We start from the raw sequence: 27,291 nt of genomic DNA on the forward strand, positions 1-27,291 counted from the left end.
TGCGCCGTGACGGAGACCCCTTCCACTGCTGCTGCGGTGCGGGACCCCCACCTTCTCTGTCTCGTGCAGCAGAGACCCCCGCCTTCATCACCCAGTACAGTGGAGACCCCCACCTTCACCTTCCCGTGCTCCCGAGACCCCCCTCCCTCATTACCCCAGACCCCCCCACCTTCAGCATCCCGTGCATCAGAGCCCCCCCGCCTTCACCATCCCATCCACCGGAGCCCCCTGCCTTCATCACCCCGTACACTGGGGACCCCCGCCTTCCTCAATACGTACATCAGAGACCCCCACGTTCACCATCCCATACGCAGAAGACCCCCCACCTTCATCACCCTTACACCCCCTTTCACTGCTCCGTACACCAGAGTCATCCCCCACCCCGGCCCCGCAGATGCACCCCACAGACCCCACTTCACGCCGCGCACTGCGGGGGTCGCAGCCTTTATTGCCAGGCGCCCTCAGGCCGCGTACCCCCCGTCCTCCTCGCTGCTGTCCTGGGAGAGGCCGCGGTCCGCGGGGGCACAGGCGAGGCACGCTCTGCCCGCCTCCCTCCAGCACTGCCCGCAGTACGTGGCGCCGCAGGCGGGCGCAGGGCAGACCCGGTCCCGGGGGGTCTCAGGTGCCCCACACACTGTGCAGCTCCGGCGCATCCAGCGGCGCAGGCTTGGCCAGCGCCGGCAGCACCACTTCAGCAGCAACATCCCCTGCGGTGGGGACAGGGACATGTGGGGCTCGGGCTGAGCAGCTCCCCCACGGGGGAACAGACCTGGAATCGGGGGACAGCGAAGCCCCCCCAGCCCAGCACGTCTCGTCCCTGCTCACCAGTCCCGGGTGCTGCTGTGCCCGCCGGGCGATGCGCTTCTGCTGCCGGCGGATGAAGCTGTGCCGCTGCTGCAGCAGCTTGTTGTAGAGGTAGAGCACGCGGCTCTTCTCCCGCTGTGCCAGCAAAGACCGGGAGGGGTGGCCGGGGCGGGGGGCACCAGCCCACCCCAAAAACTGCCCCCCAGACCAGGCCAGGCCGTGCCAGGGCTGCCGCTCACCTTGGGGAAGTAGAAGGCGGCAATGGCGCGGCGCAGGCGGTACGTGTAGACCTGGCCCAGGCAGAGCAGCGCCAGCACGGCCAGCGGCAGGCAGCTGTGCACGTACTGCTGCCTCGTCATGCCCCGGGGCTGCGGCAGGCAGGCTGGGGACCCCGTGGTAACACTGAGCTCGCTGGGGGAAGCCCCCCAGCCCCTCTCACAGGCAGAGGCGGCCAGACCAGGGAGCTGAGGGGGGGGTGTCCCATCCCCTGAGGGGGCTCACCCACGTTGGATGTCTCCAGCTGGGTGTCAGAGGAGGTGTTGAGGGCCCCGATGGTGCTCCGCAGGAGCCGAGCCATCAGGGACGTGCCCGTCACCTGCACGGCCAAGTGGTGGCTGCCTGCGGGCCGGGAGCACGTGAGGTGGGCTGCAGGGCTGGGGAGGCGGGTGGAGGGTGGGGGGGGACACCCTTGCATTGCTGCGGGGCACAGCGGGGCCACGGGGCTGGGGGCTCACTGTGGAAAGAGTACTGCACGAAGGAGTGCTGCTGGATGATGCTGAGCATGGTGAAGAGCGTGTGGTCCAGGCCACAGGCGAGGACGAGGAGGAGCAGGGGTGGGATGCACTCCAGCAGCTCCAGCACCTGTGGGGAGTGGGGTCTGCCACAGCCTGGTCCCCAGCCCCGGCCCCCCCGGCCCCCCAGCCCCCCCGCCAGCCCCTCACCATGCTCTGCAGCTCGGGCGGCTGCACAGCCAGGTGGCACGGGAAAATGACGGCCGAGACCTCTGCCCGACGCAGGGGCAGCAGCGTCCGCTTGTGCTGGGGGACGGGGAGCAGGGCAGCTCAGCACAGCCCCCCAGGACCCCCCGCCAGGGGTGGGGGGCTGCCCGCTACCCCTTTTTCCCCCTCACCTGTTTTCTGCGTCGGGCATCGATTTGGCGGAAGTAGGTGGTGATGTAGAGGTTGTCAAAGCGGATGTCCTGGCAGTACCGCTTGGTGTAGGAGAAAGCCCTGGCAAGAAGGGGGGGGGTCCAGGGGAAGCAAGGGACTGGCTGCAGCCCCTCAGGACCCCTCCCTTGTCTTCACACCCCCCCCCTTAGACCTGCTGCCAAAGGAAGCCCCCACCCCTCTGTGCCCTGCAGCTGGCACAGGGGTGCCCTCCCCTCATGCCCCCATCCCGGGGCTCACGAGATGAAGACGAGGAGGAAGGTGCAGGAGAGCAGCAGGCGGAAGAAGGAGACAGCCTGGCCTAGGTGGGCACTGTGCTGCTGCAGGTGTGAGGTCACCTCCTCCATCAGCTGCTCCGCTGACACGTTGGCACCCATCAGCATCTCGCGGTGCTCCTCCTGCAGCAGAGGGGCCGTGGGGCCAGGGCAGGACCCGGCCCCCACCCCAGCCCTGGGCGGAGGGGACAGGCACCCACCTGCAAGACGACGCTGGCGCTGAATTCCTGGCTGAGGTTGCTGACGGAGTTGTTCACCAGGTCATACATCTGCCCAAAGTTGCCCTCCACCGGGATCTTGTCCCAGCACCAGCCGTGCATGACTGCGGGGATGGAGCGGGGACGGTGCCAGCAGAGCCGCGACCCCCGGGCATCGCCCTGGCACAGGTGGCAGCTGCCGTCCAGGAGGCTGCAGGGGGCAGAGCAGGAACCGCCCCACTGAAGGAGGACAGGACGGGGTCCCACACATCACCCACCATTGACAATGTGGCAGAGGAACTTGAACTTCATGGGCAGGCAGAGGAGGTGGCTGATGAGAGGCACCATGATTTGCGCCATGCAAGCCTCGTGCTTGTCGTTGAACCAGTCCCGGCAGCGCTGCATGCCCAGCTCGATCAGATCTGGGGGGTAGGAGCCCTCAGCTGCCCACGTGCCCCCCAGCCCCGCTGGCCCGGACACCATCTGGGGTGCCCTGCGAGGCTGGCACGGGGGGGCTGCAGCAGCCCCATGTCCTGGCCAGCAGCTGCCTGCACCGTGTGCTGCCGGCCTCCTGCCCGTCCTGCTTACGGGTGCAACGCAGTTTGGTCTTCATCTCGTACAGCTGCTGGGTGCTGGGGGCCGGCTGGGGCTTTGGGTGCTGCTGCTGCTGCTGCTGCCGCAGGTCGTACCCCGCCTCGCTGGCCACCTCCTCGTTCAGCCCCACGAAGGCGTGCGAGATGTTCCGCATCTCGGTGCTCAGCGTCTGCCCGCTCCGCTGCCAGACGGGGGGGGGGGGGACGGCGATGACACAAAGACTTGGCCCCGCTCCCCCCCGGCCACCTGCCCCCCGCCGCGGCCCCCCCGCCTCACCGCCATGTCCTCCATCACCCTGCGCATGGGCGCCGTCGACACCTGCCAGAGCTGGCGGCTGTGGTTGACCTGCAGCTCCGCCACGCAGCCCAGCGAGCGCGTCACCTCCTCCAGGTTGTGCCAGGCGTTGGCCACGGGCCCTGGCACCGGCAGGGGTGGCTCAGACCCTGCCAGCCCTCAGGACTCTGCTGCGGGGGGGGGACAGGGACACGGGGGGTCCCTACCGTTGTAGATGGCAGCGAGGACAAATGAGAGGACGTAGACCCGACCCTCCTTGCCCAGAAATTTGGGGGCCACGAGCAGGCTGGCGCAGCGAAAGTGGGGGGACGTGGCCCAGCCCAAGGCGGTCACCCCTGCGGGGAGCAGAGAGCTGTCCCCTCGGTCCCACAGAGACCCCCCCGGGGCTCCCGACAGCCCCCGGCCCCCGAGTCCTCTCCCGGCCCCATCCTCACCCGCCAGCCCGCAGCAGAGCTGCACCTTGCGCGTCTCTGTGATGTTCATGGGGACAACGAGGAGCTGGCAAAGCCCTGAAACACACGTGAACGTGCCCTGACCCCCCGGTGCCACTGGCCCCCACTGTGCCCAGCACCAGGGCACACTCACCGAGGCCAAGGAGGGTCCCGAGGCTGGTGCCCAGGAAGAACTTGCTGCTGCGGTACTGGTCCGGCTGGCTCCAAAGGAACCGGCTGCACGGGGCGGGCAGCAGCGAGACCACCGCTCGCTTCAGGGCTGGGTGGGGAGGGAGGCGTCAGCCCTGCCCTCTCCTGCTGCCCACGGGCAGCCCTGGCGGGGAACGTGGTGGGAGGGGATCTCACTCACTCGTGTTGGGCGGTTTCTGCCTCCCACGCGCTTCTGTCCCAGCTGAGGGCTCTTGCTCAGGGGCCGCCATGGACTCCATGGCTTCGCGCCTCGTCCTGGCAACAGCGGGATGCTCCCCTGGAACCCACAACGATGGGATGCTCCCCTGGAACAGGCACATTGTGAGCCGCCCATTCTGAGCGCCGCATCCCCGCGCTTGGAGCCTGAGCGAGCACCAGGAGCCTGGGAGAGCCCAGCCCGGCATGGGGCTGGTTTCGTGGCTCGGTAGAGCCCTGCAAGGGCTGAGGGGCCGGGGGAAGAGCCCAGCACCGCGGTCCAGGGGCAGGCAGCCCTGGCAAACGAGCTGGCCAGAGGAGGAAAGCAAGGCGCGGGAATTGGCTCGCAGCGCTGGCGGCTTCGTGCTGGGCATAGCCCTGGCCAGCCTGTACGGGGCTCTGGTGCTGCTGGCGCAGGGCCACAACGTCTGGTACTGCCTGGTCACCACCGCCAGCCTGGGCGCGGGGCTGGGGCTGGGCATGGCCTTCTCTGCCAAGGTGCGGGTCACCGTGCTGCTATCGCTGCCCCACATCTTCACCAGTAAGCAGCCGTTGGCCCTGCCGCGGGGAGCTGGGGGAGGGCCGGCAGGGTGCTGGGTCCCAGCTGAGCCCCAGGACCCCCCGTCCCCCGTCCCCACAGAGGAGGGGAAGATGCTGCTGCTGCTGCTGGCGCTGGGCATGGCCGTGCAGGGCCCCTGCACCAACATCCTGCAAAACTTCTCCCGGGCCGCCGAGTCGCTGTCGTGCGGGGCCGAGCTTGCCCTCAACCAGACGGCCGAACGGCTGCAACGTGCCCGGGAGCCGCTGCTGAGTGAGAGCAGGGGCTGGGGGGATGCGGTGGGCTGGGGGGTCCCTTCCTGAGGAAGCCCCAGCAGCGCTGGCTGGTCCCGGGGTCAGGGATCCCCCCTCTCCACAGCCGTGCTGGCCAAAATCAAGGACATCGCCCAGAAAGCCAAGGTGGTGGGCGACCACGTCCGAAAGTTCTTCCGCTCCATCATGGACTCTGTCAGCCACGTTGGTGAGTGGGGGTCCCCGAGGGTCTCCCTGCCTCCAGCACCCCCACATCCTGCTTTGGGTCTGTCCCTGTCCCCATAACCTGCCCGCCCCCCCCCCCCAACTCCTGTCCCCTGCCCGCAGCCCGAGCCCTGCGCAACGTCTGGCTGTGGCTGGCGAATGTGGGCAAGGTGTGCAACCAGGAGCTGGGCACGCCGTACCGCCGCTGCCTGCGCCTCTTCAGCGAGGCCAAGGACAACTGCGAGCGCGCTGTCCCCTTCCTCTTCTTCCTCTGCTACATCATCATCACCTTCAAGCCTCTCTGCGGTCTGGCCAACTGTGCGTGGGTCCCTGCCCCTCTGCAGTGGGGGGGGGCAGTGGGGCAGACCCCTGCCCACCACAGGGACCCCACTCTGGCAGAACCCCCCCCCCCTCCGCAGTTGGCTTCCTCTTCTGCATCATCCCGCAGTACCTCCAGTCCTTCCTCAAGAGGAAAACTGCAACCCGTGAGTATCCTGGTGCCGCGGGGGGGGTCAGGGGTCCCTCTCTGCCCTCCTTCTACCCCCTCCCGGCTCTCACCCCAACCCCCAGCACCGCACGACCCCTTGTCATCCCCGCAGCCCTCAGGGCCGCTCTGGACCGCGTCCGCCGGGAGTTTGAGTTCAACATCTCAGCCGTGCACCACTTCGACATCAGCCTCAACGCCAGCAAGAGCCTGGGGGAGGTGGCCCTGGACATCATGGAGGGCGTGCGCCTGCGCCTGGAGCCCACCCGCCGGGTCCTGGGGCTCTTCACACACATCTCCTTCTTTGCCATCCTCTACATGTACATCCAGTGAGTGGGCTGGGGTCCCGCTCCGGACCCCGTGGGGATGGGGACCCAGCATGCCGGTGCCCGGCATCCTCCCCGTGTCCTCAGGGCGCTGCGGTACCGTTACCGGTACCTGCGGGATGACACCTTCGACAATGTTTACATCACGCGGCGCTTCGTGGAGCTGGACCTGCGACGGGCGGAGCAGGGCAAACCCACCGTGCTGCCCCTGTCAGGCTGGGAGAGTGGCCGCTATATCCCCCCAGGTCAGCCCCACACCTGGGGGCATCCCCCAGGTGACCCCCACGGTGGGGAGCTGAGGGGTCCCGGCACGGCGTGACCTCACGGCGCTCCCGTGCCCGCCCAGCTGCACCGTGGCTGTCGCAGCAGGAGCGGCGCCGGTATGGACTGCAGCTGGTGGGGGTCCTGCGCCACGTGCTGCTGGGGCTCAGCATCGTCCTGGCCGACTACAGCCTCTTCTGGCTGCTCGACCTCATCCGGCACCAGCTGCAGGGGGAGATCATTGCCAGGGGTAAGCAGCACCCACCGTGCCAGAACAGCACCCTTGGGTGCTCTGCTGGCTGAGGGCCGGGGATTTGGGGCGGCAGGTGCCCTGTTCCCCGAGATGGAGCTTCTCGCCCCACAGCGCCGGCGGTGATGGGTGTCAGCGTCAACGGGACGGGCTACATCAGTGAGATATTCCGGGACTTGGTGTCTGCCTTCGACACGCTGCAGCAGGGCAACGTCTCAGTGCTCTCCCAGCGCTGCCTCCTCCAGCCTGCGGAGCCTGACTACAGCACCTACCTCAGCATGGGTGACCGGGGATGCTGCGCCCTCGGCGTGCTGAGTGGGTGGAGGGGTGCGGGGGCGGGGGGGTCGCCCCTGTGTGACTCCTCCTTTTCCCACCAGGAATCCTGTATGGCATCTGCCTCTTCATCGCCATCTTCGGCAGCCACGTGGCACGCCTGCGCCGGGTGGTGTGTGCCGCCTACTACCCACGCCGCGAGCAGGTGAGACCCCCCACCCCCACCTCCCCGCGCCTCCTCGGCAGCCGCCTGCCCTCACCCCATCCCCGCCGTGCCAGGAGCGCACGTCCTTCCTCCACAGCACCATCCTGGCATGGCGGGCAGGGCTGGCACGTGCCCTGCGCCAAGCCGTCATGCGGCGCACGGCCGATGCCGGGCAGGGCAACCTGCTCCTCTTCCTCACCGCCAGGTAAGCTCCCCTGGGGGATGCATCTGTGGGGTTGGAGCCATCCCAACCCCATAAACGCCTCGCTGGGCATTGCAAAAGGGCAACGCCACCCCTGGGGGGGTCTGCGGCAAAGGCCCTTGCCACCGATCCCCGGCGGTGGCATTGCCCCGTGGAACATCGGCTCCCTGCCTGCAGGCTGCCTGCCGTTGCCCGCCTGGCTCGGTTCCTGGGCATTCAGCAGAAGCGGTGCCTGGCCTGCGGGATGACGGAGCAGCCAGACTTCATCACGTGCATCACGCCTGCCTGCAAAGGTAGGATCCCCCCTCAGATTTGGAACACCCCCCCCCCCCAAAATCTCCCACCTGTCTCACGGCCCCGTTTTTCCCAGGGCTGTATTGCAGCGATTGCCACCAAACCCTGAGCAACGTCTGCTCCGTCTGCATGGGCCCCCTGAGCTACCGAGACACCGGGGACGAGGAGATGTGAGCAGGAGGGTGCAGGGAGCACAACTGGGGGGGCTGTAGTGGGGGCGGGGGCTGCAGCCTACCCCCCTGCCCTGTCTCTGCAGGGACTCCAGCGATGAGGAGACAGTGGGGCTGTGGCTGGGCGCTGCGCGGGCGCTGCGGGGACAGGAGCAAGGGCGGCTGCTGCGGCAACGCATCCGAGAAGTGGCGGGGGGCCGGGGGGGTGGCCGGCGACTGCCCCCTGAGCTGGCAGCCCGGCTGCGTGCCCAGCTAAAGGAGGAGGAGAGCGGGGAGAGCGACGGGGGCGGCAGCGGCGTGGACAATGAGGACAGCTCGCTCTCCAGGCGAGGGCTGGCGATGGGGGTGGCGATGTCCCCGGCCCCCCCCCCTCCCCGGCATTGGGGGTACCAGTCCCTGACACCAACCTTTCCCCCCCCAGCCTGGACTTCTGCTACCAGGAGCATCTCGAGAGCAGCGGCAGCGAGCTGGAGGAGGTGATGGCCCTGTGGCCGCCCGGCAGCAAGGGCAGGGCCCGGTGACGGCAGGACGGTGCCACGCGGCGGCGAGGACATGGGGCCAGGCTGCGCGGACGTGGCTGGAGCCCCAGCAGCGCGGTGGAAGCCGGGAGCCGCCAGCGCGGGTGGGGAGGGGCTGGTGAATAAAGCACCCGGCCCTTGAGGCGCCAGCGTCCTGGTGCCCTGAGCTGGTGACTGGCACCCCGTGGGAGTCCCAACCCCGTGGTGCCCCCAGCCCCGTGGTGCCTCCGGCTCCATCACTGCCGTGCCCCCAGCCCCAGTGCCCCACGGTGCCCCTGTCCCTGTGGTGTCCCCAGCCCCACAGTGCCCACATGTCCAAGCCCACGGTGCCCGCAGCCCCTCGATGCCCCCAGCCCTGCGGTGCCCCCAGCCGCGTGCCCCCCATCCCCATGGTGCCTCCGTTTCCATCCTCGCGGTACCCTCAGCCCCGTGGTGCCCCCAGCCCGGGGAGGGGGCGCGGGGCGGACAGACAGCCAGGCGCGGGGGGGTCCCTGCTTCTCCGTTTATTACCAAGCAGCCTTCGTTTAAAAAAACAAACACAAACAGACAGACAGACAGACAGAGGCGACCCGACGGGGCGGGGGGCGGCCGCCCGCCGATTATTCATTTGGTTCCTGACACCAGAGAGGTTCAAGTAGCCGAAAATTTCAAGTTCACCATAAGGCACTTTAAAGCCATGACGGAGCCGAGCCCCTCATCCCCATCACCCCTCCCGGCACCCCATGGCAAGGGACAGATGCGCGGGGGCCGGGCAGCGCTGGCGGGCAGCAGCGGAGGGGCCGGGGGGGGGGGAATATATTACATCATCTTTTTAAATATAGATAAACTCTTATTTTAGGCAAATAGTGCCGGTCCCCTGCTCCCCCGGGAGGGCTGCGCCCTGGGGGGGGGGTGTGGGGGGGGCATGTGCAAAGGGCAGAGGGGTGACAGCTGGGGCCCGGCCACCCCGGGGAGGGGGGTCCCACAGGGTAGGGGTGGTTTTGGGGGGTGGGGGGGTCGGGCGGGGGCCGGGGCTGCCCCGCACCCGGGTGGGCTCACCCGAATAGTGCAACCAAGAGAAAGCAGCCGGGAGTGCAGGGGCGAGGGGGGCTCGCCGGGGAGGGGCTGCTCGGGACGGGGGGGGGGGGGGACGGGGGACACGACAAGCTATGTACAGCGCGGGGCGGCGGGACACCCCCCCCCCCCCCCCGCCAACCGGGCAGAGCGCGGGCGGGGCCGCTAGGGGGCGCGCTGCCTGCCCCGCCCCGGTTGGCGGGGGGGGGCGGGGGGGGGGGGGGGCTCGTCCGTGGGCGCCCCCGCGCGGTCCCGGCCCCGCTGGGATGGGGGAGCATCCACGGGGGGGGGGGGGGTGTTGGGAGACACCGCGGTCCAGCTTCCCCCCAGCCCCCGCCGGGGCTCCGCCGCCCGGGCACAACGGGAGGGACCCGGGCACGGCGGGGGGTGGCGGGGACCCCCCCACCCCATTGTGCAAATCGGCCAGGGGGGAGTTTCCCCCTTTGCATAACTGGGAACGAACCGTGACGGGAAAAACGGGAACAGAAACCCCGGTGGGCACGGCACGGCTCGGCATGGCACCCGCGGTCGCAGCGGCCCTACGCCGTCTCCACCGGTACGGCGTCGTCTGGCTGCGGCCCTTCCTCGCCCTCTGGCTCCTCTTCCTCCTCCTTGGGCTGTCCCGGATCCCAGTAACGGGCGATGGAAAGGCGCAGACCCTCCAGCCGCCCGTTGGAGAGGTCGAGGCCGGGGGGGCCGGCAGGCGGCGGGGGCGGCTCGTCACGGCGGCGGCGGCGGGTCCGCACCTCCAGGCAGTTCTGGCCCTTGAGGTGCCGCTGGAGGTGGTCGTCCTTGGCGAAGGCCTTGTGGCAGAGGTAGCACTCGTAGGGCCGGGCGCCCGTGTGCAGGTGCATGTGGTTCTTCAGGTCGTAGCTGTGCAGGAAGCGGGCGCTGCAGCGCTGGCAGGAGTAGGGCCGCTCGCCCGTGTGCTTGCGCATGTGGATCTTCAGCTTGTCATTCCTGGGGGGGGTACAGGGAGATGTCGGCACGGGGTGGCCGGCATCCCTAGGGAAGCGGCCACCTGGCCGCGGCAGGGAAGGGGACGGTGCCGGCGGTCTCTCAGCAGGGATGTGTGGCAGGGGCGCGCGGCAAGGGATGCTCTGCAAGGCGCATGGGGGCTGGGTGCTGCGGTGGGGTGGGGGACCGTGTCCCGGCTGCCCGGCTGGGGCACATGGGGATGGCTGCGGCACCAGCGGTGGTGGGAAATGGGCACCACCGTAGGGATGGAGCCAGGTGCCAGCAGGGGAGCTGTGCCGGGGGATGCTGCCGGGTACCCTGGGCGGCAGGCAGGGAGGGCCGGGCCGGCAGCACTCACGCGGTGCAGGAGAGCCCCCGGGCCCGTGCGGCACCGTGCTGAGGATGTGGCCAGGCACTGCCAGGGAGGTGCCATGGGGGATGCTGCCAGGCGCCCTGCGCGGCAGGCAGGGAGGGTCCATCCGGCAGCACTCACACGGCGCAGAGGACCCCGCGGACCTGCACGGCACCGTGCCGGGGATGCGGCCTGGCACTGGCAGGGGAGGTGCCATGGGGGATGCCGTCAGGTACCCGTCAGGCAGGGAGGGTCCATCCGGCAGCACTCACCGTGTGAAGCGGACCCCGCAGACCTGGCAGGCAAAGGGCTTCTCGCCCGTGTGCGTGCGCATGTGGCGGGGCAGCTTGCCGGCGCCGTGGATGACCTTGTGGCAGACGGGACACTCCTGGGGCATCTGCGAGCGGCGTTTGCGCACCAGCTTGTCAGGTGTATCCAGCCCGGGCGCCAGCGACTCGTGGTGCAGCGAGCTCAGGTACGCCATCAGGTCGGGGTCGATGGTGTCCTCGTCGGAGGCGGCCTCCTCGGGGGACAGGGGGGGCTGGTAGGGGAAGGGGAAGGGGTGCGGGGGCAGCTCCTCCTCCTCGGGGAGCTCGAAGCTCTCGTAGGGCAGGGGCAGCCCCTCGGGCAGCGGGGGCGAGGGAGGCCGGGGGGGTGGTGGGGGGCTGCCACAGCCCTTGGCCTCGGCGGGCGGCTCCTCGGCGTGGTTGTTGAGCCGCGCGCCGCGGGCTTGCAGGAACTTGCGGGTCTTCTTGCTGCGGCGGGCGGTGGGGCGGGGGGGGCGGCGGGGCGGGCGCCTCGCCCTCGGGGAGGGTGGCAAAAGCCTCCAGGTAGCGGCGGGCGCGCTCGCAGTCGCCGTCGTCGGGGCCGGGCGCCTCCATCCCGCTGCCCTGCAGGATCTCCACGCAGGCAGCGATCACGCAGGGGATCTCCAGCAGCCGGGCGGCGCGCAGCACCTCGCCCATGTTGGCGCTGCTGATGGTGAGCGTGGCCGTGTAGGCGAACTCCAGCAGCGCGCCCAGCGCCTCCGGCCCCACGAAGTCCAGCTCGCAGACCTCCTGCCCCGGCCCCGGCCCGGCAAAGAGCTTCTTGAAGTAGAGGCTGGAGGCGGCCAGGACGGCGCGGTGGGTGCGGTACTCCAGCCCCTGCGTCTTGATGGTGACGTCGCAGAGCAGGCCCAGCTGCCGCTGCTCATTCAGGCAGCTCAGCAACTCGCTGCTGTGCTCGGGGAAGGGGATGCCGATGAGGTCGTCCTCCGGGCTGGCCATCGTCCTCACCTGCGGGAAGGATGGGATGCTCGCCAACCGGCACGGGAACCAGCCGAAAGACGGCGCTCGGAGGAAACGCCACGGCCGAAGCGTCAGCTCTGCCATGAAGCCGGGGTGCGAGGAACCCTCTGGCGCACGGGGCTCGGTGGCGGCAGCAGCACCGGGGACCGGGGTTTTGGTGGGACGCCGAACTGGGGCAGGCTGGGGGCGCGGGGGCTGCCCTCACCTCCCCCCTTCCCCGTGCTGAGGTTGGCGGGCGGCAGGCCCCCCGCCGCAGCCCCCTGTGCTTCCTCCGCCACCGGCGCCCAGCCACCCGCGCCGCCCCCCGCGCCACCACAGCAAAGGGGGAAAATCTCAGCGCGGTGCCTTTGAACGGCGCTGAGGCGCGGCGCTTCCTGCACCAGCCCACCCACCCCCCCGGCCCCCCGGCACGGCCAGGCGCAGCCGCCGGGTCCCGGCAGCCCCGTCCTGGGAACGCGGGCCTCGCCGGCGGCAGGCATGGGTGGGCGGGCGAGTGCCGGGAAGAGGGCCCCGAGGGCCGGGGGCCGCCCCGCAGAGCCCAGCCAGGCTGGGAACGGGGGCCACGCTTCCTGCCACTGCAGATTAGGATCAGCACCCGCGCCGCCGGTTCCTGCCCCCGCTCCCGGTGGGGGCCCGGCCCCCTCCCTCCCCCTTTGCCCCAGCCCAGGGCCGCTCCTCGCCCAGCCAAGCCCTGCCTGCGCGAGCTGGGCCTTTCCCACGCTGCGGCTGGCAGGGCTTGGCCTCAGCCGTAAACCCGGCACTGCCGGCACTGGCACCTGGGGTCCCCGCGGTGCCACACCTGGGACCCGTGCATCCCCACGGAGCCGGCACGGGCAGGTGATGGAGCTGTGGGAAGAGGGAACCCACTGCCCACTGCCTGCCCGACCCACAGGCAGGTTACAGGCAGCAGCGGCAGCTCTGGCGCTGCAACCCCATGCCCAGCCATGGGTGATGCCCTCCCGGCTGTCCGGTGCTGCTGAGTGACACCGGGGACTGCTGGGTGACACCGGGGCTGCTGGGTGACACTGGGTTGAGAGGTCCCAGCAGCCCTGCCCGCACCCTTGGGAAGGCAGAGGCGGGCACACGGCACCGCCACGTCCAGGCTCTCGGTGCTACCAGAACCGTGCCGCACCATGCTGAGCCGAGCCGAACTATGGCGGATGGTGGCATGTGGCACCGGACATCGCCAAGCCGCGCCAGGCCACGCTGAGCCGCGCCGGGCCCATCCGAACTGAACCCCGCCACGCCGTGCCAACCTGTGCCAAGCCACGCTGCGCCGTCGGCAGGCGCAGGGGACGTGCCCCCTCTTGCCCGCGGAGGGGCGGCGCGGCCGGCAGCCCCCGGCGCAGGGGCCCATCCCCGCGCCGGCCGCTCCCTGTGCTTGGGCAGCCGCCAGCTGGGGCTGCCTCGGCAGGCGGCTGGGAACGGCCCCGGAGCAACCGGCTGCGGAGCCGCCCCAGCCGCTGCCGAGCAGGCCCGACCGGCAGGGCAGGCGGCAGCCGCCCCTGAAACTGGGAGCTGGGCAGTGCCGACCGCCCGGGATGCCGGCGCCAGTGCCGAGTGCCCATGGCCACCCCCCGCCCCTTGCCAGGAGCCCATCCTGCCAGCGGCCAGGGTCCCTGCTGCCCGCCGGGGCGGGGGCGAGTGGATTAGGGGCGATTAAGCCATCAGGGCCCCGGGAGCCAACAGGCAGCGACAGCCCCCGGTTGGATTAGGCAGGATTAGCAGTGGGGGCAGGATTAGGGGAGGCGAGCGCCCCGCACCGCAGCTCGGGCACCTGGGGGGGGGTGACAGGGACGCAGCGCCCGCCAAGGGCACCCTGGAGGCTCGCGGACCCCCATGGCTGTCACAGGCGGTGGTCCCGGGATGGGGTGGTACCCGAATCCTCCATTGCTGCCAGCCCCAGCCAAACCCCATGGCAGCCCGTTGTCCCCCCGATCCCCGTGACACCCCCGGCCCCACGAGACACCCGGGCGCAGGGCACTTGCAGGGCTCTTCCTGCACACAGGGCCAGGGATGGCACCCACTGGCACGTGCCCGTGTGGGGGCTCCTGTACCGGGGGTGCCCGGGCCCAGTGCAGCAGCCGAGGCCCCAGCCGTACCCCGGCGGGTGGTGGGGTGCTCCGAGGAACAGGCACGGCCACCGGCTTCACCGTGCCATGGTGCAGGTGGGAGCACTCTCGGTGCTGCCGGTGCCACAGAGCTCACTGTGCCGGCTCGGCTCAGCCCGGCGAGGGAGTCAGGACCCCCGTGAAGCGGCCACGGGGCCGGATGCCTGCGGCCGAAGGCATGGGGCTGGGCGGGGGCGAGGTGGCGGCAGGAGGGGGATTTTCCATCGCACCAAACCGCCCGTTACGGCTTCTTCCCCGACACCCCCCGCCCCCCCCGCGCATCCTCCCCGCTGGAGCGAAGTCACATGCTGAGCGGGTGCTGCCATCGAGGAGATCGCAGCGGCGATAAGGAAACGGGGGGGGACGAGGTGTGAGGGTGCCGGAGCCGCCCCCAACCCCCTGGCGCTCCCTGGCCAGCACCAGAGACGATGGCGCGGGGGGCACGGGCCGGGGAGGGGGCCTGCGGCAATGCCCGCGCCCCTGCCGCGCCAGGGCTTTCTCGGTTACGTCAATGCCTGCGTCCGGGCCCGTTTCGGCTGCGGCAGCCGCATGGGGCCAGGGAAAGGGGGGGGGTTGCTCCCCACGCTGAGCTCGCTCCCATGCCGGGGCGGGCGGCAGCGGGAACAATGCCTGCCCAGGTCACCCTGACATCCCGCCGCCGGCCCGCGCCACCTGGCGCAACCATGGCCGGCCCCGTTCACCTGCCAACCCCTGCCGCCCCGGGGGTCTGGCCGTCCCAACGCAGCTGCACGCAGCGGGGTGCAGGTCCGGCCCTGCAGCACCCACCCTGCACGGGACCGGCTGCGTCCCACGCCGCCGAGCCGGGATGGCACCCTGCACGCAGGCACGGTGCCAACCTGTGCCGGGCGCTGGTCCTGGCTTGGGAATGGTGGGAGATGTGGGGTGGTGGGGGTGCTTGGGGGGGTTCCCCCACCTGCTTCCCCATGGGAAAGGGGGGCAGGGGTCCTGGGGAACTCAGCCCCCACCCTGGGCTGCTGCCGAGTGCTGCCGCTTTCGGTCACAAGAGTCGCAAACGCTGTCGAGGGACTTCACAGCCGCACTGGGGAGAATGAGTCACCCAGGAAGGGGAGCGCGGCGCCAGCCACCGACCGGGCCCCGGCCCCTCGCCCCGCAGGGGCCCCCCCCTCCGTTGGGAGCCGGGAAGGGACCCTGGTGTCCGGGCTGTGCATCACCCCCACCCACCCACTGCCCTGCCCGAAGCCGGCAGGGAGCAGCGGTGGTCCCGGCCCCAGCCACCGCAGGGCAGGGGGGTGGCATGGCTGTGGGAGGGGGGGCTGCACGGCCCCTCTGCCCCCCCCACAGCGGGGAAGGCGGCGTGCCGGGGTCCGGCTGGGCTGGCGGCCCTGAAGCAGGCATGTGCCGGGGGTCCCGGTGCTGGAGGGGAGGCAGCCGGGGGAAGCGGTCCCGCTCTTTGAAAGAAGAAGAAAACAGCAAGCAGAGACGAAAGGAAATGGTTTGAAGAGAGAAGAGGATAAACAGACACCCCCCGCCCCACGGCGCCAGGGAATGAGCCCCACGGCACCACCACGTCCTCCCGGCCCCGTCTGGCTCCTCGCGCCCACAGTGTCACCCGGAGAGCTCCCAGTCCCCAGGCACCTCGAGTGCTTCGCAGGCACGGCCGTGTGCCGCGGCCAAGGCATGGCAGCTGCCGGCACTGAGGAAGGGGGTCTGAGTGCCGCGGCCTCGGTCTGCCTCCGCGCCCGGCCGGCGCTGCCCGGCACAGCTCCCGGGGCCCGGTGCCAGCCCAGCACAATAGCCAGGCTGGAGGCTGGGCACGGGCAGCCCTGCCACGGCGGAGCAGGCGGCTGCAGGACCGGCAGCGTCCCCGGCACCAACCCCGGCACCTGCAGCAGAGACAAGCAGCCGCTGGCCCAGTTGAGCCCCCGTGCCAGCACCCTACCCGCCGGCCCCGTGCTGGCATCACGGCCCCCTCCCACTGCTGAAACCTTCCCCGTCGCCTGGGCAAGGCAAGAGGTGCGTCCGGCTGCTTGGCATCAGCGCCGCAGGCTGCAGGCCCTGCTCTGCCAGGCCGCGGTGACCCAAACCTCGCCGCCCGTCCCGTCCCTTCCCTTCCCTTCTCATCCCGTCCCATCCCATCCCACGGGCAGCAAGGGCGGTGCAGGGCTCAGGCAACACCAGCATCCCGGCAGCCTCCCGGCCGGTGCCGGAGCAACTGCGCCCAGCCCTCCCCATGCCCGGCAGTACCGCACCGGCTCCCCGCCGCCCCAGCACCTTCTCCGCCACAACGGCTGGCGGCGGCGGGGTGGGCGCGCGGCTCACCTGGCGCGTGTCCCCGGCGTGGCTCGGTGCTGCGCCGCGGCCGGGTCGGCGGCCCGCGAGCGGCAGGGAGGGGAAGGCAGGGTGCTGTGTGAACTTGGCCCCGCTCCCCGCTGCACTTGAGCGCAGGATCCCACCTCAAAAGGAGTCGACGCCCACACCCCGGGTCACGCACCTCCCAGCCCCGCTTCCCAGAACACACACGGCATTAACCCTTTGCGGCCGGCGCCGTGCCGCGGGGCACCAACCCGGAACAGGGCAGGGGGCATCCCCCGGCCCCCTCCCGTGGGAGGAAATTCCCAGCGCCGGCAGGATGGGCGCACCGTGCCGCGGGCATCCCCTCCCCACCACCGGCATCGCTTCCCCGCCACCTGCCCCAGCCCCCCGCGCCGAGGCGTCGGACAGGCCCTCGCCCTCCCGCCGCCCCAAGGCAGGGCGCTGGGCGCTGGGTGCTGGGCACTCACCGCTGGCCGCTGCTGGCCCGGCTGAGCCGGGAAGGCACCTGCGCTCGGCGGGAGCGGGGCTGCCACCGCAGGGCTGGGCTCCACGCGGCGTGCCGTGGCCTGCCTGGCCAGGCCTGGAGCCGCCCCCCAGCCCTGCAGATGCATGTCCCGCTCTGCCCCCGGAGCGGGTCCCGACACAGGGGACGCAGGACGATCCGGGCGGGGGGCTTCGGGATGGCCCCAGCCGAACCGCGTCGCCTGGTCCCCTCCGCTGCCCAGGCAGGGGCCCCCGTGGGCCACGGCCCCCCCCGCCATCCCCACACAGCCCCCCGGGGCCGGCTGCAGGTTCGCGCAATCCCCCCCGTAATTACACCCTCCGTGTCCCCAGCTAAACAGCAATTAGCAGCCTGGAGAGCGCTCCCCACACCCCACGGCCGGCACCCAGCATCCACCCCGGCCGCCCACACCAGCTCGGCCAGGGCCGTGCCGGGGCGCTGTGACAGGGCTGGGGGGCAGCCCCGCTGCAGCGCCCCGGCACGGCCCTGGGCAGGCTCCGGGCAGCCATGCCGGTGCTGCCAGCGGCATGAGGCCGGGCAGAAAGGGGAAGAGCCCCGCGCCAGCGCGGCCGCGCAGCCGGGCGGGGAGGTGGCCTCCGTCCCCAGCAACGTTCGCGGAAAGAGCCAGGTTGTGCAAGAGCCCGACCACACAGGCGGGCAGCGGGGACGGCAGGCGGGCAGAGGCCATGCCGGCATCTTGCCCGTGCGGGCCAGCACACCCTGGCATGGCATCCTGCCTCCTCCGTCACCGGGGACCGTGTGGCGGGCAGGGACTGGCGTGCCGCCATGGGTCAGCCCGATGCGCGGAGTTGCGGGCAGCACGCGGCCGGGAGGCAGCGGCATTGCAGGCAGCGGCATTGCAGGCAGCCTTGCCCGCCACACCGCCACGACGCTCAGGCCTTGCCGGCCACCTCGGCGGGGGGCACGGCTACGGGCCAGCGTCCCTGGGAGGGAGGGACGCGGCACCTGCCTGCCAACCCTTTGCCTGCCCTTTGCTCCCCATAAAGGAGGGGAACGGCGCCAGCCCCCCCTGGCCCAGGTGTGCCAGGTGCTAAGGGCGGGAGATAAGGTGGGCGAGGCGGGCAGGGAGGGGCACAGCATGGGCACGCAGCCCTGACTCAGGGTTCCCGCTGGTGGCCAGGCCCCGCTGGGGTGAGTCACCACGTCCCCCCCACCCTGGGGGTGTCGCAACCACCCACGCGCCCGCCCCGGCCACAAACTGCTGCTCGCCCCGGCCGGGGGGCACCGAGGGTGCCCACCCCGGGGGGACCAGGCCGCGGAGGGGCTGGCATTTTGGGAGGATGGGCTGACCTTCGTCCATCCTCCTCCACGCTCCGTCCTTGCCTTGGCCAGTGGCACCCTGGCCAGTGTCAGCAGCGACGGGACGCGGCCCCGTTCCGCGCACAGTCGGCACGGGCTCTGGCACCATCCCGGCTCCCGCACGGCACCAGCCCCTCTCCTGATGGCAGGATGGGCGCCACGGGCATCCTCATATCCCGCACCACGTCCCGACGCGGGGGACCCCGATCTGCCAGGACAGGGAGTCCCACGGCCACCTGCTCACCCATGGGTGGCCAGAAGAGATGAGGCTGTGGGTGTGTGGCCTCTGTGGGTCACCCCCGGGGGTGGCTCCCCGCTGCGAGCACCGCCACCCCCAGGGAGAGGCCACGTGAGGCTGGACACAGGCTGTCCCCTGCTGCCCCCCACCATGACAGCCCTGGAGCGGGGCCGCGCGCAGGCAGGAGCAGGCAGAGGGAAGGAAAGGGATGAGAGGGAGGAAGGAAAGGAAGGAGGAGAGGAAGGAGGAGAGGAAAGAAGGAAGGAAGGAAAGGAAGGAAGGAAAGGAAGGAAGGGAAGGAAGGAAGGGAAGGAAGGAAGGGAAGGAAGGAAGGGAAGGAAGGAAGGGAAGGAAGGAAGGAAAGGAAGGAAGGAAAGGAAGGAAGGAAAGGAAGGAAGAGGTTGCCCAAATGGAGCTCAGGGAACAGGAAGGAACTGTTCAACAGCAAACCCCACATTTGATCACCCCAGTGCAGGGTGAAACCCACCCGCAGGTCCCCCAGCAGCCAGGGACACTCGGAGGGGCTCCAAGCCTGGCCAGTGCCCAGGCCACCCCTGCCAGCACCCAGAGGGGCACGGCGGAGCCGCACATCCTGCTGCACCCCGGCTGGCCCAGCCCAGCCCTGCCCGGGACACCACTGGGATGGAGCAAGACTTGGCTGCCCGTGGGCACCCCAGCACCCCAGTCCCAGCACAGGGGTGCTGGTGGCAGCAGGATGAGGCTCTGCCAGCCCTCAGCCTGGGACAGGCAGGCTTGCCCGCAGCTGGTCCCACTTGCCAGCCCCAGGGTGAGCCGGCTCCAGTGCTGCTCGCCCTGCAGCACACAGTCACGGGAGGCCCTTGGAGGGCGGCCAGACCCCCGGGTCCCACCGCGCCGCACGGCCCCGGGGGCCCCCCCAAGGCTGGTGGCATCTCCTCCGTCCCGTGGGGTCCCTATCCTCACAGCACCCCAGGGACTGAGCACCACCAGCCGGAGATGGCGCAGGACAGGCCCTGACGCTCCATCCTGGCACCGGGGCGGTCCCAGTGGGGTCACCCGGCAAGGACAGTGCCAGCCCACGGCCCCCCCTCCACACCCCCTGAAATAGCCCAGCTTCCGCCCCCACGGCAGCTGCCTGCTGCCAGCTCCCCGCTGCCCACGGCTGATCCCGGGGGAGAGAAGGAGGGGGCAGGCGGCTCTAATCCCCCCCGAGCCCACGTAGCGCTGCCAGCGGGGGCCATGCCCGCGGCAGCCTCCCCGACCCGTGCAGAGCCACGAGTGAGACCCTGGCCAGCCCCGCACCGTGGGGAGGGCGACGGCCCCGGCCCCTCAGCCCTGCGGCAGAGCGGCACTGGGGGCAGCTGGCCATGGAGCCCCACTGTGGCACGTGGGGCTGTCCCTGAGCCCCACCGGGATGTCCCCACCGCGCCGGCTGGGTTGGTACAGCCCCAGCAGGATGGGAATCCCCTCCCCTCCTCGGCCCTGGCGTGAGCCAGCAGCGGAGCATCCTCCTGCCCATCCTCACCATGGTCCCCGGCCGCGTATCCCTGGGGATACTTGCGGGAGGGGAACCAAAGCAAAATTGCTGGGGCGCTGCCGTCCCCACCGCGTGCCAGCCTGCCCGGCCACGTTCCAGAGCCCGCTGGCACCCAGGGCAGGCAGCACCTGGCACCCACCCTGCCTGGGACCCAGCGCCCAGCAGCAGGACCCCGTACTCACCGCCCCCTCCAGCTGCTGCCCATGGGGCCCGGGGACACGGCAGGGACAGCCGGGGCAGAGCAGAGCACGCAGTGCAGCCGAGGCTGCCGGGAGAGGCCAGCGCTCGCCTGACCTACTTCTCCTTCCGCATCACCTGCTTTCATTTTCCCTCGCCATGGCTCGGTCCCCCCGCCCGCCCACGGCCCCACCGAATCACGCCACCAGCCCCACGGGCACGGGGCACCCCGGCCCCGCGGCTCTCGCTGCGCCGGCACGCACGCAAAGCGGCCACCCATCCCCAGACACGGAGTGTGGCCGAGCACCAGGCACACTGAAGGTCACCGGCCGCGGCGCTGGGCATGGCCACCTCCCCCGCTGCCTGCACGGCCACCCAAGCGTCACCTCCCTGGCACGAAGCGAGTTTGACGGGTCTCAGCCCAGCCCCTCGCCGGGTCCTCCAGCTGCCCCGGGGCTCGCTGGGGTGTGGACACGCAGCTCCTGGGGCATGTCGGGGACGCCAGCGCTGCCACTGGGAGCCGGGCGGGCGCCAATTCCCCCAGACGGGGCAGCCTCCCCCGCCAGCACCCCGCCGGCTCCCGCGGTGGGGTTACCATGGAAAGGCGGCGGCGGCTGCGCAGGGGGAGCGCGGGCTCCCGGGGGCTCCCGCCAGCAGCCCGCGCGCTGCCAGGAGAGATTTCTCTGTGGTTTCATCATCCGCCGCTGGCCCCGAAGGAGAAGTTCCTGCTCTGTGCGCGGGGCAGCGGCCACCCCTCGAGGGCCGGGGCGCGGGGGCCACCCTGGCCCCGCACCCCCCGAAGCGCCCACTGCCCGCCCCCGCCGCGCTCAGGCCTGTCGTGCTCGTGCCACGTGTGCACCGAGGGTGCACATCACCAGCTGGCAGAGCCGCGCTGCCACGGCCTCGGGCTCAGCACGGCAGCGCTGCCAGCAAGGGGGGCTGGCCAGCCTGTGCCCGGGCAGGTGGCCTCAGCGGGTCCCCAGGACCCACCACCGACATCCCCCCCACCCGCTTGTCACCTCCCCGTTCCCAGGCCCTGGGGCTACACCCGCTGGGCACCCCGGTCCCCAGCAAGGGCACCCCCAGCCCCAGCGAGCCCCCCGCTGCCCCACACCCTCCCCTGCCCCGCAGCTTCCCCTTCTCCACGCACCCACTTCAAGTTCCTGCGTCCAGCCCCTCCCTCCACACCCGGCACCGGCATCACCGGCCTCGAGTCGCCGGCAGCTGCTGTGCATCTCCGCCGGCACTGGGGGATCCCGGGGTGCCCCCAGCCCAGCCAGCCTGGCTGCGGCGGGGCAAACCGAGGCACATCGAGACTCACCCCACGCCAAACCTGGCACCGCGTCCCCTTGCTTGGTGAAAGCAAACTCGGGTCAAGGGCAGCCGTGGCCCAAGACGGCAGCTCACCTCCGGCGTGGGCTGCGGCAGGAGGGTAAATACCGCACCCCGCCCCGGGCAAACAGCCGGCTGGGGGCAGCCACCCGGGGGGGGACAGGTACGGCAGGGCTGGGTGCGCACGGGGCAGAGTCCACCGGTGCTCGACGGGTGCTACCAAGCTGCCAGGGCCCGGTGGGCACCCGTGTGCGGACCCTCGCCAGCAGTCAGCAGCAAGACACCCCACCGTTGCCGCCAGAGTGCCGGGCCCGGCAGGTCGCTGGCACGGTGGCAGCGTGCCGGGACACGGGGACACCCACCCTCCGTTCCCCCCTTTACCGGCACTGGCACAGCCGGGACCTCCCGAGCTGCCTCCCTGCCACGGCAGTGCCGTACCTGCCCCGTGCACCCGTGGATACAGCCGAGCTGCTCGCCGGGTCGGGAAGTGCTGTGGGACGACAGCAGCACCCAGTCACCCGTGGGGAGAACCCACAGGGGACCCCAGTTGGATGGCAGCACCGCAACTGGACCCCGGTTTGGCAGCCGCTCCGGGAGGCGGCGGGGACCTGCCCGTGGCACCAGTTTCCTGCAACCCCGTGCAGAGGGATCGGGAACAGCCCACGCGTGACCTCCCCCCCCCCACGGAGCGGCGGCGGGCGGGCACGGTCGGGGCGCGGAGCACCCCCCCCCCCCGCTCCCGGCGCACGCCGGGAGCGGGGGGGGGGGGGTGCTCCGCGCCCCGACCGTGCCCGCCCGCCGCCGGTAGCATCCCGGATCCACGCGACTCACCGCAACCGGGCTGCAAAACCGGTCGCCGTACCGGTAACCGCTACCGGTCGGTGGGTACCTCCGTACAAACCCCGTCGGTGGGTCCGTTCGCTCCCACCCGGCCGCTACCAACACCACCACCGCTCACCTGCGCGCCCCGCCCGAGCTACGGGCCGGTCCCGGGGCCGCGGCCCCGCCTCCGCCTTCACCTGCCGTCGCCGCGCCCCGCCCGCACCCCCCCCCCCCACCGCCGCCGCCGCCGCCGCCGGGGCTCCAGGAAGCGCCCGCCCCTTCCCCGCTCATTGGGCAGCGCGCCGGCGCTCCGGCCTCCTATTGGTGGGATGGGTCGTCCATCAGCCCCACCACACACACCCCCCCTCCCCTCACGGGAGGGCGGGGGCCATGCGGAGCCCCCCCACGCGGGACCGGGGGTGCGCGGGGTGGGGTGGGGGGTGTGTGGGGGGAGAGCTGAGTCAGAGGCGCGGGATGGCGGGGATTAACGGGACCGACCCCGGGGATGGGGGTGGAGCCCGGTACGGCCCCGCCGGCGCCTCGCCCGGTGCCAGGCGCCGAGCGCGCCCCGCCCGCTGCGGCCGCTGAGCCCCGCGACCGGCCCGCCCCGCTCCGCTCCGCCCCGCGGGCACGGGAGGGCGGGGGAAGCGGACACGGGTAGAGGGGGGGGCGGGAGGGAATGGAGAACCGGGCACCGAGAATCAGGCACCGGGGGAGTGATGGAGAACTGGGCACCGAGAACCGGGCACCGGGAGACCGGGCACCGAGGGGAGGGGGGGAGGGGGGGGGCTGTGGAGTACCGGGCACGGTGGGGATGGAGAACCGGGCATCGTGGGGGTGAATGGAGAAGCGGGCACGGGGAACCTGGCGTGCGGGTGGATGGAGAGCCGGGCACAGAGAACGGGGAACCGGGGAGAGCCGGGGAGCCGGGGCTGCGGAGGGGCGCGGCGGGGCAGCGCGCGTGTGCGTGTGTGTGTGTGTGTGCGCGTGTCCCCGCTCCCGGCGGCGCTGGGGCAGGGCGCGGCGGCCGCGGCCCCCCCCGGAGCGGCCCCTCCGCAGGTGCCTGGGCGGGGACCCCGCGCAACCTGTTTGGCCGCCGCCGGGCCCCGGGAGGCAGCAGCGGCGGCGGCGGCGCGGCCCGGCCCGGGGCTCACCTCGCCTCACCCCGGGCCCCCCCCCCCCCCTCACCACCACCCCCCCCACCCCCACCCCGGCTCCTGACTCAGAGCCGGCCGCTGCCCGGCGCTGGCGGAAAGTGTGAGCCGCCGCCGCCGCGGGCTGCCAAGGCAAACACCGCCCCGCGCAGACGTTATGTCAGCCGGGCCGCGCCGGGGGGCACCGCTCCAGCTCCCCCCACCCCCCCTCCCCTCCGCCCGCCGGGCCCCGGTACCGGGCACCTGCCGCCGCGCCTCGCCCGACCCGCCCGCTCCCTCCCCGGGCCTCGGAACTCCGCTTCCCTCATCTCCGTCCGTCCGCCCGTCCACCTGCCTCGCCCCCCCGGCCCCGGCCGCATCTCCACCTCCAGCACCGGCCGTCCGACCGGCCGTGCACCTGCATCGCCCCCCCCCTCCCCCGGTTCTCCGCCGGTCCGGCCGCCTCCCGCCCATTCCCTGCCCGGCCACGCCGCGGGCACCGACCCGCCGGGCTCTGGGCTCCCGCGGGGGCGGTGGCGGGGAGGGAGGGAAATCTGCAGAAAAATCCCCTCCGCGCCGCCACCCGCTCCCGGCCCCGCCGCCCACCGGCCCGAAACCGGCCTCCCGCGGCCGCGCCGCTCCCCCGCGGAGCCCCCGCCCGCCCCCACGGGCCGCCGCTATCCGTAGCCACCGCGCTATGTCGGTGCCGGAGCCCTCGGTGCCCGCGGCTGCGCTCCCGGTGCCACCACCCCCCCCCCGCCCGCTCCACCGGGGACGGCTCCGACGGCGCGGCCCACGCTCACCTCCTGCCCGCGGGGACACGGCGGGACCGGGGTCGGGCGGGGGCCGCGGAGCCGCCAGGCCCGTCTCAGCCGGGCCGGCGGCGTGGCAGGAAGGACCGGGCGGTCATCGCGGCCCGGCCGCGGCCGCCTGCAGAGGGCACTGCCGGTCCCCGGAGCCGAGCCCCGCGGGCGACGAGCGCGCCGTCCCCGCGCGGTACCGACACGCGTGGGGACACGGGGGAGAGTCTTTGGTGCCGGTGGCACCGTTTATTTGGGTTACAAATACCAGACGCAGCCCGGGCACCCCGGGACCCCCAAGGCTGTGCTCGCCCCGGGCGGGGGGGGGCACCGTGCTGACATGGTGGCCGGAGGGGCCCAGGGGTTCCCCGGCCCAGGGACCCACCGCGGGAGACCCTGCACCGGCCTCAGCACCCGTCCTGGGCCAGCCCCGAGCTCGGCTTCCACTCGGCACCTCTGTCCTGGCTGTGCTGACCTGGGCCAGCACCCTGCCCGGGGAGCGCATCCACCCCAGCACCCTGCCCAGAGGAGCTCACCTGCCCCACGCTTGTCCAGCTGTGCTCACCTGCCCCAGTTATCCAGCTGTGCTCACCTGCCCCACACTTGTCCAGCTGTGCTCACCTGCCCCAGTTATCCAGCTGTGCTCACCTGCCCCCCCTCCAGCTGTGCTCACCTGCCCACTTGTCCAGCTGTGCTCATCTGCCACACACTTATCCAGCTGTGCTCACCTGCCCCATGCTTGTCCAGCTGTGCTCACCTGCCCCACAGTTATCCAGCTGTGCTCACCTGCCCCAGTTATCCAGCTGTGCTCACCTGCCCCACACTTATCCAGCTGTGCTCACCTGCCCCACACTTGTCCAGCTGTGCTCACCTGCCCCCCTCCAGCTGTGCTCACCTGCCCCACACTTGTCCAGCTGTGCTCACCTGCCCCACACTCCAGCTGTGCTCACTGGCCCCACCCTCCCAGCTGTCCCAGCTCACTCCAGTCTCCCCCATGCCTGCCATGACCCCCAGGGCTACAGCCCCCCCCCGCGGCTCTGTCCCACCTCCCTCCCCTCCTGCAGCCCCCGGTCTCCCCCGGACCTGCCTGGCTCCTGCACACCCTGCCCTGGCCACCGTCCCCAGGCCTGGCCCCAGCTGCCTAGAGTGCGGGGGGTGGGGGGGGGTGTCCTGCATCAGGTTTTACTTTTTTTACAAAAATAAGATAAATTAAAATAAATTTAACCATTAAAATTAAAAAAAAAAAGGAGAAAGAGATTAAATAGTGCCCTGCGTCAGCGAGAGACCCATGGCCGGGTGCTGGCAGGGTGGTGAGCTGAGGGGGGGGCACTGGAATCCCCCAGGGCTGGGGTAGAGGGTCCCAGCAAGGGTTCCCTGGGCCAGGACGGCCCCGCTGCAGTGCAGCCCTGCAAGAGAGACACTGGGGGATGGTGGTGACGTCCCCTGACTCTTGCCCCCCTTGCACTTGCTTTGGGGGGGGGCTCCCCGGCACCCCCGCTCCAGCCCCAGCCCCTCAGCACGGCCGGTTCAGCAGGACCTCCAGCCAGCACGGGCAGGAGGTGATGAATTGCCGGGAGTAGCAGGGCCCCCAGCCCTTGGCAAAGCTGATGCGGACGCTGTGGGGGTCGCAGGGGCCCTCCCCGGGGAGCCGCCGGCCCCCCGCGCCCCCCGCCCACTCGTAGTCGAACACCTTCGCCGAGTAGCCGGGCAGCACCTTGAGGACGGTGAGCCCACAAGCGCCGGGGGGCCCCAGGGTGGGCGAGCTGACGAAGATGGGGTGCTCGCTGCGGTTGTAAGCCCACACGCCGCCCGGCTCCCGGCTCAGCAGCAGCCCCCGGCCAATCTTGCCACGAACGCGCCGGACAGCGCGGCTGCGGTGGGCGGCCGGCAGTTGACCCAGGCAGAACCCGTTGCCCCGCGGCAGCTCGCAGAAGACGTTCACCGACGTCTCATGCACAGCGAAGAGCCGGCCCACGCGCGTCCGGTACTCCCAGTAAGCCAGTTTGCACCAGTAGCCATCCTTAACGGTGCTTTGCGAGAGGCTGGTGTCTGGTGGGGTAGAGCAGAGCCGTCACCGCCGAGCAGAGCCACCCACTGCCGCGCAGGAACGGCCAAGCCACGCGGCCGGGGGGCCAAGGGGAGAGGGTGGGCACGGGGAGGGGTCCGTGCCCCCCCAGTTCATGCAGGGGCTGGCAGAGCGGGCAGACGGACGGACGTGGTGCCCCGCAGATGTCCCAGCACAGGCTCCGTCACGGGGCGTGAGTCACCGGAGCTGCTGCGCACCGGCACATAGAGCCGGGCTGTCCCCAGCCACCATCCCTGGGGACGGCGGTGACGGGGGGGTCCCCAGGCAAGGGGAAGGTGGAGCCCCGGCAGCAAGCGGCCTGGTGGCCAGCAGCCAGGCTGGAGCCGCAGCTGTGTGCGTCAAGGCACATTGTGTGTGTCCCCGTGGGCAGCGCTTCCTCCGACGGGGAGCCCGGCGCCGCCAAAAATAACAGGAGCTGCAGCGGGGGGGTGGGGGGGGGGGCCGGACCCAGGCTGGTCCCCCAGCAGGAACCCCTCGCCCTGCGCCGGAGCCTTTCCTGCTGCCAGGGGTGGCTGCAGGCTCCGCTCCCCCATTTTCAGGCTCCCTCAGCACTGTACCCCAACCAGCAGCGGGGTGGGGGGGCAGAGCTGCCTGGGGGAGCGGGGCTGCGGGCAGCGGGGCCAGTCCTGCCTGACACCCCCCCCCTTGCCCGGTGGGACCCTCTTACCGCGCCGGTCCCCGCCGTTGTAGCTGAAGTCCAGGAACGGGGTGCCGGGGTGCTGGGGCTCATCCAGCCAGGAGGGACCGCAGGATGCCTTCGAGTAGGGGGGCGGCGGTGTCTCTGCAGGGGGCAGAGAAGGGGGTGAGGGGCTAGGTTGCACAGCCCAGCCCCCCCCAGAGCCCCCCGGAGCTTTGAGCAGGCCCCGGGGAGCAGAGTGGGGCGGGTGGGTGGCGAGGAGGGGCTGCGGTGGAGCGCCCAGCACTCACCGGGCGCAGCCAGGCGGCTGAAGTGGTGGGGGTTGCAGCAGAGCGCGGCCGCGTCCCCGCAGCCCCCCCGGCCCCCGGCGCAGTAGCAGAGGTGCTTGAGCTCATGGGGCTGGCGGAGGTCGGGCCAGCGGTAGAGACGGCAGAGCAGGACCTGGGGGGGCAGCACCTGCTTGGCCCCCCGTGGGTCCCCCCGCGGCACCCAGACGCAGCCGGACTCC

General features: G+C 71.6%; 4 protein-coding genes across 4 annotated transcripts in view; 1 reads left to right on the forward strand and 3 right to left on the reverse strand.

Moving 5' to 3' along the window:
• Positions 1-461: 461 nt before the first annotated feature.
• Positions 462-4,293, reverse strand: DCST1 (DC-STAMP domain containing 1). Its single transcript, XM_054806282.1, is given in 16 exon segments — positions 462-813; positions 815-1,010; positions 1,013-1,186; positions 1,306-1,422; positions 1,539-1,665; positions 1,746-1,841; positions 1,934-2,033; positions 2,211-2,392; positions 2,395-2,567; positions 2,721-2,864; positions 3,031-3,217; positions 3,313-3,452; positions 3,537-3,665; positions 3,765-3,839; positions 3,916-4,041; positions 4,132-4,293. Coding segments are annotated over 16 exon segments (2,478 nt in total). The 5' UTR covers positions 4,292-4,293.
• Positions 4,294-4,373: 80 nt separating this feature from the next.
• DCST2 (DC-STAMP domain containing 2) lies at positions 4,374-8,166 on the forward strand. The gene is made up of 14 exons (XM_054805979.1): positions 4,374-4,977; positions 5,083-5,184; positions 5,304-5,498; positions 5,600-5,665; positions 5,780-5,993; positions 6,078-6,235; positions 6,337-6,501; positions 6,616-6,783; positions 6,879-6,979; positions 7,054-7,184; positions 7,359-7,474; positions 7,552-7,645; positions 7,732-7,971; positions 8,067-8,166. Exons 1-14 carry the CDS (start codon positions 4,374-4,376, stop codon positions 8,164-8,166), a joined length of 2,454 nt encoding a protein of 817 aa, XP_054661954.1.
• A 1,195-nt stretch (positions 8,167-9,361) lies between these two features.
• On the reverse strand, positions 9,362-22,242 carry ZBTB7B (zinc finger and BTB domain containing 7B). Its single transcript, XM_054806673.1, is given in 4 exon segments — positions 9,362-10,176; positions 10,798-11,280; positions 11,282-11,802; positions 22,137-22,242. Coding segments are annotated over 3 exon segments (1,416 nt in total). The 5' UTR covers positions 11,794-11,802; positions 22,137-22,242; the 3' UTR covers positions 9,362-9,755.
• A 2,040-nt stretch (positions 22,243-24,282) lies between these two features.
• Positions 24,283-27,291, reverse strand: part of LOC129197492 (mothers against decapentaplegic homolog 6-like) — a 3,345-nt gene continuing 336 nt past the window's right edge. Inside the window, exons 2-4 of the mRNA XM_054805980.1 lie at positions 27,074-27,287; positions 26,814-26,927; positions 24,283-26,109 (exon numbers count right to left, since the gene is read on the reverse strand). Coding sequence (XP_054661955.1) covers positions 25,574-26,109; positions 26,814-26,927; positions 27,074-27,287 — 864 coding nt within the window. The 3' untranslated portion in view covers positions 24,283-25,573. The remainder of the gene's footprint in view (positions 26,110-26,813; positions 26,928-27,073; positions 27,288-27,291) is intronic.

The sequence above is a fragment of the Grus americana genome, chromosome 29 (assembly GCF_028858705.1).
Source record: "Grus americana isolate bGruAme1 chromosome 29, bGruAme1.mat, whole genome shotgun sequence".
Lineage (NCBI taxonomy): Eukaryota > Metazoa > Chordata > Aves > Gruiformes > Gruidae > Grus > Grus americana.